The 9,514-nt window shown below is 40.8% G+C and overlaps 1 protein-coding gene across 1 annotated transcript in view; it reads left to right on the forward strand.

Moving 5' to 3' along the window:
* Positions 1–6,076, forward strand: part of LONRF1 (LON peptidase N-terminal domain and ring finger 1) — a 45,696-nt gene extending 39,620 nt beyond the window's left edge. Inside the window, exon 12 of the mRNA XM_060085835.1 lies at positions 4,823–6,076. Within this exon, the coding sequence (XP_059941818.1) occupies positions 4,823–4,981 (159 nt within the window). The 3' untranslated portion in view covers positions 4,982–6,076. The remainder of the gene's footprint in view (positions 1–4,822) is intronic.
* The last annotated feature ends 3,438 nt before the right edge of the window (positions 6,077–9,514 follow it).

Consider the following 9,514-nt stretch of genomic DNA (forward strand, 5'->3'; position numbering starts at 1 on the left):
CATGCACAAAAATAAACTGAAAATGCCTTAAAGACTTAAGACAACACCATAAAACTAGAAGAGCATAGGCAAAACATTCCCTAACACAATTTGTACCAGTGTTTTCTTAGGTCAGCCTCCCAAGGCAATAGAAACAAAAGCAAAAATAAACAGATGGGACCTAATCAAACTTATAAACCTTTGCACAGCAAAGGAAACCATAAACAAAACGAAAAGACAAACTACAGAATTAGAGAAAATATTTGCAAGTGAGGTGACTGACACAGGCTAATTTCCAAAATATGTAAGCAGCTCATACAACTCAACAACAAAAAAACAAACAACCCAATCAAAAAATGGGCAGAAGACCTAAATAGACATTTCTCCAAAGAAGAAATACAAATGACCAATAGGCACATGAAAAGATGTTCAACATAGCTAACAGAAAAATGCAAATCAAAACTACAATGGGGTACTACCTCACACAGGTCAGAATGGCCACTATTATAAAGGCCACAGGGCTCTGCTCTGCCAGTGGTTAAGAATCTGCCTTCTAATGCAGGGGACACAGGTTCGATCCCTTGTAGGGGAACTAAAATCCCACATGCCACGGGGCAACTAAGCCCATGTGCTCTAGAGCCCGCGCCCCACAACTAGAGAGCCTGCGTGCTGCAACTGCTGAGCCTGTGCACCACAAGTACTGAACCCGCACACCATAACTAGAGAGAAGCCCACGCGCCACAATGAAAGATCCCACATGCCGCAGTGAAGATCCCACATGCCTCAACTAAGACCCCATGCAGCCAAATAAATAATGTTGTTTTTTTTAAAAAGGCCCCAAATAACAAATGCTAAAGAGGGTATGGAGAAAAGGGAACTCTCCTACACTGAAGGTGGGAATGTAAGTTGGTGCAGCCACTGTGGAAAACAGTATGGAGGTTCCTCAAAAAGCTAAAAGTAGAGTTGCCATATGATCCAGCAATCCCACTCCTGGGCACATATCCATTCAAAACTTTAATTCAAAAAGATACATACATCCCTATGTTCATAGCAGCACTATTCACAATAGCACATGTCACAAGACATGGAAACAACCTAAATGTCCATCGATAGAAGAATGGATAAAGAAGATGTGGTACATGTATATGTACAATGAAATACTACTCAGCCAGGACAAAATAATGCTATTTACAGCAACATGAATGCAACTAGAGATTATCATACTAAATGAAGTAAATCAGAAAGAGTAAGATAAATACTGTATGATATCACTTATATGTGGAATCTAAAATATGGCACAAGTGAACCTATCATGAACCTGGACCTATCTACAAAACAGAAATGGACTAGCAGACATAGAGAACAGACTCATTGTTGCCAAGGGGGAGGTGGGGAGGGAGAGGGATGGACTGGGAGTTTGGGGTTGGTATATGCAAACTGTTACATTTAGAATTGATAAACAACAAGGTCCTAATGTATAGCACAGGGAACTATATCCAATCTCCTGAGATTAACCATAATGGAAAAGAATATAAAAAAAGAATGTATATATGTGTATAATTGAGTCACTTTGCTTTACAGCAGAAATTAACACAACATTGTAAATCAACTGTACTTCAATTAAAAAATAAAAAATGAAAAATAAAAGGGGACATGGTACCATCTAGTAAATTATGCCTATGAGACAGCTACGTCTTCGAGCCTCTTAGCTTTGCTGTTATTCTTTGAGAGCTGAGAGATGTATCATTTTCTATACTTTTAAAAAATCTTGTCACCTCTTCTGTTATCCCCAGCTTTTTACCCTGCCACTTTAATTCATTTTTATCTCTTCATGTTTTATACTTCACTCCTCCTGAAACTATCGTTCTCATGGTCTTGATCTGGAATTTAGGGTTCACATTTAAGTTGAATCTAATTAGCATACAGCAGGTGCCTTCTGGTCAGGCAGAGCACCGCAAGAGGCTAAAGAAACGTTCCTGTCCTGGAGACCCACCAAAGCATTAGGCATAAGCATTGTCGAATTGAGTTGGATACAATGTTCATGATCAGATGGGAATAGATTACATAAAGGAATGGCTGTAAATGAATATCAGATGGACAGAGAATTGATCCCCCTGTGATGGACACTGTCTCTCATTCCAGTTTTCAAAGGTCAGCCTACATCTGTCTGAATCTCAATTGAATCCTTCACCTGAACTGAAAATTTCAACATCACATCATCTCCAAATTGCGTTCTCATTCTGTGTCCAGCATAATATCAGTTGCCACATGTTTGTTTTATCCTGGCTACCTGCATCTGATTGAACTTGATAGAAACAGCTTTTGATGAGCACGGAATTGAATAAGTACATTTTAAATGTTAATAGACCAACTTGTAGAAAATTTCAACATTACTTTCCAGTCACCTCCACCGCCCTCACTTTTATTATGCAGTCCTCTTCCACTGCTTTCAGCTAGTCATATTGTATGAGTCAGGATTCAGTCAGGAAAACAAAAGCAGCCACTCTATATATCCCAGGAGTGAAGGGTTTATTGTTGGAATTAAAGTTGACACCCCCATTGGGAGAGCTGGAGGAGGGAGGATCAGATCAGGCCATCGTCAGCAGAGCTCAGGGACTCTCTTCCTGACACAGTGGAGCACGGGCCTGAGGACTTGAGGGGAAGCTGCTGTCATCCTTAGGAATGAATCCCAGGGCAGTCCCCACCAGTATCTCAGTTTGCAGTAGTGGAGCAGGTGGTTTTCAAGAATGCTCTGGAAAGCTTCTGCAAATCTCACATCTGCCCACACTTGGCAACAGCCTCCAGAGAACAATGGCTTCCTCTCCCAACTTCCAAATCTTGAAAGAGTGCCTCTCATTGGTCATGTTTAACCTGGAACCACCCCCCCACATTGGTGGGGGGGGATCCTGGGAAATGTAGTTTCTGATGTACAGAAGGTGGCAGTGATGCTGAGTTGACAACAGGCAGGACACAGATAAGTCCAGTTTGATTCTAGGAGGAGCTTATTGATGTCACCTCATGTCACAGCTCCTTTTGTCATTCTGAAACTTCATGTTTTAGGTTCAGTAAAAAGCAATTCAGTGTGTAGTAAAGGTGACTTAAACATTCTTGTATATAAATTCCTAATTCGTTCCATAGCCAGTAGTCAGCCCTTGCAACATGAGATGAAGTTCTTTGCTGGAGATATGTTTATTTCTCAAATGAAACTGGAAGCTGAGACTTTTCTTATATCCTTCCTAGGATTCCACAATTCTTTGAAGACATTTAAAGATATCAATTAACTTGTCTTAATATTTTATTTATTTATTTATTTTTGGCCATGCTGCGTGGCATGCAGGATCTTAGTTACCCGACCAGGGATCGAACCCATGGCCCCTGCATTGGAAGTGCAGAGCCTTAACCACTGGACCACCAGGGAAGTCCCTTAGTGTTTTAAATATATATTTTAAGAAAGCAGTTCTCAACTGGGGACAGTTTTGCCCCTGTGGGACATTTGGCAATATCTGGGGACGACTTTGACCATCAGAACTGGGGGAGGAGCTACTGGCAGCTAGTAGACAGGGGTCAGAGATGTGCTAAACATGCTACAGTGCACAGGACAGTCCCCGTAACACAGAATGTCCAGCCCCAGAAGCCAGTAGCCTGAGATTGAGATACCCTGTTTGGGTCGGTGAAGAGGAAGGAGTGCTGGCTGGGAGGCAGGTCTGGATTATTAGAATCTTGGCTCTGCCACGTATGAGCTGAGAGATCTTGGACAATTTGCATTATATTTAAGCTTCAGGTTCCCCATTTTATATGGGCATAATAGTGCCCTCCTTACATGACTGAAAAAGGATTTGAGATAGCCATTCTGACAGGTGTGAGATGATAGCTCACTGTGGTTTTGATTTGCATTTCCCTGATGATTAGTGATGTTGCCATATCACCTCATACCTGTAAAAATGGACACTGTCAAGAGGACAAGAATAACAAGTATTAGTGAGGATGTGGAGAGAAAAGGAAATACTCGTGCGCTGTTGGTGGGAATGTAAATTGGTGCAGCCACTGTGGAAAACAGTATGGAGGTTCCTCAAAAAAATTAAAAATTGTACTATCATGAGATCCAGAAATGCCACTCCTTAGTATATATCCAAGGAAAATGAAAACACTAATTTGAAAAGATACGTGCACCCCAGTGTTCATAGCAGCATTATTTACAATTGCTAAGATATGGAAACAACCTAAGCCCATCAACAGAAGAATGAATAAAGATGTGGTGTGTGTGTGTGTGTGTGTGTATCTACAATGGAATGCTACTCAGCCATAAAAAAGAATGAAATTTTGCCATTTGTGACAACATGGATGGACCTGGAGATTATCCTACTAAGTGAAATAAGTCAGAAAGACAAATACTGTATGTTTTCACTTCTATGTGGAGTATAAAAAATAAAACAAATGAACAAACATAACAAAACTGAAACAGACTCACAGATACAGAAAACAAATTGTGGTTACCAGAGGGAAGTGAAGGAGGAGGAGGGGTAAAGGGGATTAAGAGGTACAAACTACTAGGTATAAAATAGGTAAGTTACAAGGATGGAAAGTGCAGCACAGGGAGTATAGTCAACATTTTATAATAACTTTATATGGAGGATAATCTATAAAAATACTAAATCACTATGTTGCACACCTGAAACTAACAGTATTGTAAGTCAACTATACTTCAATTAAAAATTTTTTAAGTTAGAAAAAGAATCTGACACCATAAAATGCTCAATACAGATTAGCTTGCTGGTGGATTTTTACTGCTGTAATTATATAAATATTTGTTTTATTAACAGTATACAATGTGGATTCTTTCTAGGCAATCCCTAATGGACCCGCCTGGTGTTGGTGGCTTCTTGCCGTCCTTCCCGTCGACCCCCGCTATCAGCTGTCGGTTTTATCAATGAAGTCTTTGAAAGAACGGCTGACAAAGATACAGCATATACTGACTTATTTTTCTAGAGACCAATCTAAGTAACCAACTGCTTGGATCTTCCTCTAAAATTACCCTAATCTGGCTGTGGTGACGGCCAGATTGTCCGCTGCCTTTGCACATCCAGTGCTGGTTTGAGAAATGTAATGAAACTGTTTTTTTTTTTCTTTTTCCTTCAACCTCCTGAATCATGTGGTTCTGCAAACAAATACCTTCAACTAGGATTTAGACCACTAAGAACTTGCACAGAAAAACACACACTAAATGTGTGTTAAACCTCTACATTGTGATGAAGTTGCACTATGTACCATACTCTAAATGAGAACTGTGTGTGTGGGTGCGTGTGTGTGTGTGTGTGTGCGTGCGCGCCCGTGTGGGTAGTATGGGTGCATTTTCTCTGGCTTTAAAATTTTAAAAGAAAAAAAAAAGCCATAGAGAGCAGAACTTGCCGAGGGTCATTTATTGCCCAAGTTTACAACGGTAGCGATACAAGTTTTTGCAAATTGAATTTGCCTCAGATTTCTCTGTCCTGATGCTTAATTTGCACAAGTATGTAAGCTATGGTATTGAGTATCACTCTTTGTCGGAAATACCGCTCTTGCTGAACTGTCTTGACCATTGACTAGGACACAGTTTCTTATTTATGTAAATACTTGCATCCCAATAGCCAACAGGCATCGGATGCAGAACCTAGAGCCAGTTTTCAGGAACAATTGCAAACCTGACTTGGTACTGTGCATCTATTCATAAAACACTTAAAACTGTGAAAATATGGTTTACACTTAACTGTACATAAAGGTAAATGGAGAACTCAGTTCAGTACCAGTTAGTTTGTACATTTTAGGGGGGCTTTTCACATTAACTGCCCATCTATGTAATTTATAGTTTGACATGATATGTTTGTTTAAAAAAATTACATAGTATAAACCCATTAAGGATCTAAGGGAAGAGAAGAAGCTTAATGTAGAACTAAGCTTTTAAAAGTATGTTGGTTGTTTTTTTTTTAATTCTCGTCTTGGTGCAAATGTTAGTTATGCCTTATTCATATCACAGTTAGATTACCATGCTGTGACATGGTCTGTATTCATGCTGCCCTAGATACTTTTGTAATTATTTGTTGCAGACTTGTGACTGTCCCTCTTAACTTTCTTTTATGTAAGTAATTTGTAAAAGTTTCTTAAAAATTTTGCTTTTGCTTATTTAATTTTGAATAAAAGCTAAATTCATAATATTTTTTCTTCTTAATGATTAGGTTAATGTCAAAAAAAGATCAGTGGAGGAATCAAGCTACATAGAGAACAGATGAGTTTTGCCTACTGTTTTGTGCTGTAAGATGTAAGCTATAGCTTTCAAAAAAAAATTTTTTTTTTTTTTGGTCATCTTTTGACCAAACAATCAAGTGTCTTAAGGAAAGTTTAGGCCTAGAACCATCCTCTGAAGCAGGGGTCCCCCAACCCCCGGACTGGTACCAGTCCGTGGTCTGTTAGGGACCGGGCCGCACAGCAGGAGGTGAGCTGCAGGCGAGCGAAGCTGCATCTGCCCCTCCCCGTCACTCGCGTTACCGCCTGAACTACCCCCCACCCCACCCCGGTCCGTGGAAAAAGTGTCATCCACGAAACTGGTCCCTGGAGCCCAAAAGTTTGGGACCGCTGCTCTAAGGCACATTTTTCAACCTCTGAAAAATCCATGTCCCTTTTAGGATAAAGATAAGGCTCTTAGTTACCCCCACTGGGGACACCTCTTGGCTAAACAGCCTTGATTCTTTCAGTCCCTGATTTCCCAGCTAGGATTTTTCAAATATAAATAAATCATCTTTTAATATTGAATGTTTTAATTAAAAAGGCAGAAATGACTGCCTAGATAGAGAGCCACCCTTTGCCCTCACAATTATGCTAGTCATGAATCGTGAATAGTTCTACAGAAAATGTCTAAAGAATGGGCCATTCCCCAAAAGTACCTTATCAATAGTTCCTGCAGTGTTAGATTGAACTTTCTTGTAATAGAAAACCATCAAATGCCTGTTAAATATCTTAAATAGTGTCTGGGTGGTATAAATGAGGAGTTTACGTATACAGTTCTGTATAGTTCTCAAAGTATGTATCAGACCGCAGTAGGAGTTACCTGGTGCTGAATCTACATCCGTGGTATGTACTTGCGTGTGTCCACACATACACATGCACAAAGCAGCATTAAATGGTCTCTCTCTCTATACACACACATACTAATGGAAATTCATGGGTTTTATTTATCATTTGACCCTACTTTTGTGGTAAATGATCTCTGATAGTTACTCTGTCTATAGATTTTTTTTTTTAATCTCTGGAAATCTTTTTCCTACTCCACTTTCCATTCAGATTATCAGAAAAAGAAGGGGGGGGGAATCTGACTTTTTTTTTCCCTTATCGCTTTAAGTGACTAAGTTCTGTCATGAATTCCGTATTGCAAGCCAAGGTAGCTGGTTGTTGAGTTGATCTTCTTTTCTTATACACCTGTCTCTACATGTCCAGTTCTTCCTGTTCCTCGAGGTCAACTTGAATGCCTTCACTCAGCTAAAACCCTGAATCCATAGCACTTTCCTTGTACTTTGCTTACAGCACTTATGGGGGATATTTGAATTAAATACATAAACCCTCTCCTGAGTATCAAGACCAGTGTCTAGCAGTTTAGACAGATTTAATCTCCAAGACACAGGCTGACCACTGAACAGAGTTGAAATAAATGCCAGTTAAGAAGGGAAGTTGAATAAAGATGGTTAGACTGAGCAAATACCTCGTCTTACCTTCCTCCCCAAGTTCAAAACAATGAAAGTAAAGAAAATGAAATCTAATGGCATTGCAAAACCAAAGTCAATGCTTTTTGAGGAATTTTGATATGGAAACGGAATCTAATATAGAAGACCAGAGGAGAGCATAGCTTTACAGAAATGGAGGACTGCAGGGGAGCCCCAGACTGGTAGAGGGTCTTGGAAAACTTGGGTAGATTCCTTGGGGAGGCTGTATTTGACACGGCTGGATCGTTTGGCCTCTCCCCACTTGGCCAGGGCAGCAGGCAGCGACAGCAGCTGTTCTCAGGCCAAAGCACCAAATGAGGGCGTTGGGCCAGAGAAGGCCATGAAACCTTTATTAGCCACATGGGATGGAGGGCCCTCGTGCACAGACAGCAGGCTGCTGACTTGGCTCGCACGGCGTGCGTTCCAGCGTTCCCCACAGTCAGCAGAGGCAGGCCACCCACAACCACACCAGCACCCACAGGAAGGAACAGAGCTCCCACATGACAATGATGAGGAGACAGTCAACCCCTACAAATCTGAGGAAGAACATTCGAAACAATACAACAAATCCAGTGCCCTTCGATTCGGGGACGTGCAATTCTAAACATTATCTGGAGATCTAAAAAATGTTCCTCAGACAGTCCCTGGCACCACGGAATCATTCAATAAGTTTTTGGAGTCAATGAATGAATCATAAACATAAACTAAGCAAAAATACATAAATGAATAAGCGAAGCAGACGAGTTAAATAGAAGAATGACTTCAGACAGGATGAAGGGACGAGGCGGAGTGCTGGGTTGGGGTCCAGAACACGATGCAGAGACCAGGAGACGCAGAGTAGGAGGGAAACATCGAGACGCGGAGGAGAGAGTCAAAGCTTTGACGTTCATCTGAGAGAAGCTTCTGAAGAGTGGGGAAGGAACAAATAATGCAAGCAATCCGCTCAAGAGTAATAAAATAATTTATGTGCTTTCGTAGGTACCAAGTCGATCCATTTAAATAGGACAATAAGGCAAACTTAGATGACCGAGGACAGACAAAACAGCAGTAACTCAACTGTCTGGCTCATCGATCCACAGGGAAATGACTGGCTCAATGAGATGAATTTTCTTCCTAAGCCAACACTTAAATGCCAACATTGTTTATAGATAGGACATTGATGATGTGGCTTAATAAATGAGCTCTCTTACAGACCTGCCTCCAAATAGCTTTTGGCTGTTCACCAAAATTTAAAAGTATCCTTAAGGACTTTTTTTTTGGTGGGGTGGGGGTGGGGGTGGGTACGCAGGTCACAGTAGGATATTGAAAAGCATACAGACTTCGTTTCAAAATGTGGTAAACACGCACATTTAATCCTCAGAAAAGTCCTGTAAAGTAGGTAGTGTCCTTGTAAGGATGAGGAAATGGAAACACTAAGTAGTTAATTTGTCAAAGGATTACACAGCTAATGTGTGGTGGAACTGACCGAACCCAGGCAGTCTGACTCAACCTTACCACCACCCAAGTTCTAAGGCATCTAAGAAGGTCGATATGTGAAGGGTCTGGAAGTGACTGACGTGACTCCCTGACTTAGGAGGCTTTACACTTGGGGGAGGGGTGCATTTTATAACGATAACATTAGGACTTATTTTTAAGCACCTCACCAAGATGGTGAGATGGCCAAATTGGGCTCAGCCCTATATTTTTGGGAGCAGTGTAAATTGCTAGCAACCTTTTTAGAAAGTAATACTGCAGTTATGTATCAAGGATCATTAAAATGTTCATAATCTTCAACCCAAGCTCATACTGTGACATCTTCTTATCCCCCA

This window comes from Mesoplodon densirostris, chromosome 20 (assembly GCF_025265405.1).
Source record: "Mesoplodon densirostris isolate mMesDen1 chromosome 20, mMesDen1 primary haplotype, whole genome shotgun sequence".
NCBI classification, from domain to species: Eukaryota; Metazoa; Chordata; class Mammalia; order Artiodactyla; family Ziphiidae; genus Mesoplodon; species Mesoplodon densirostris.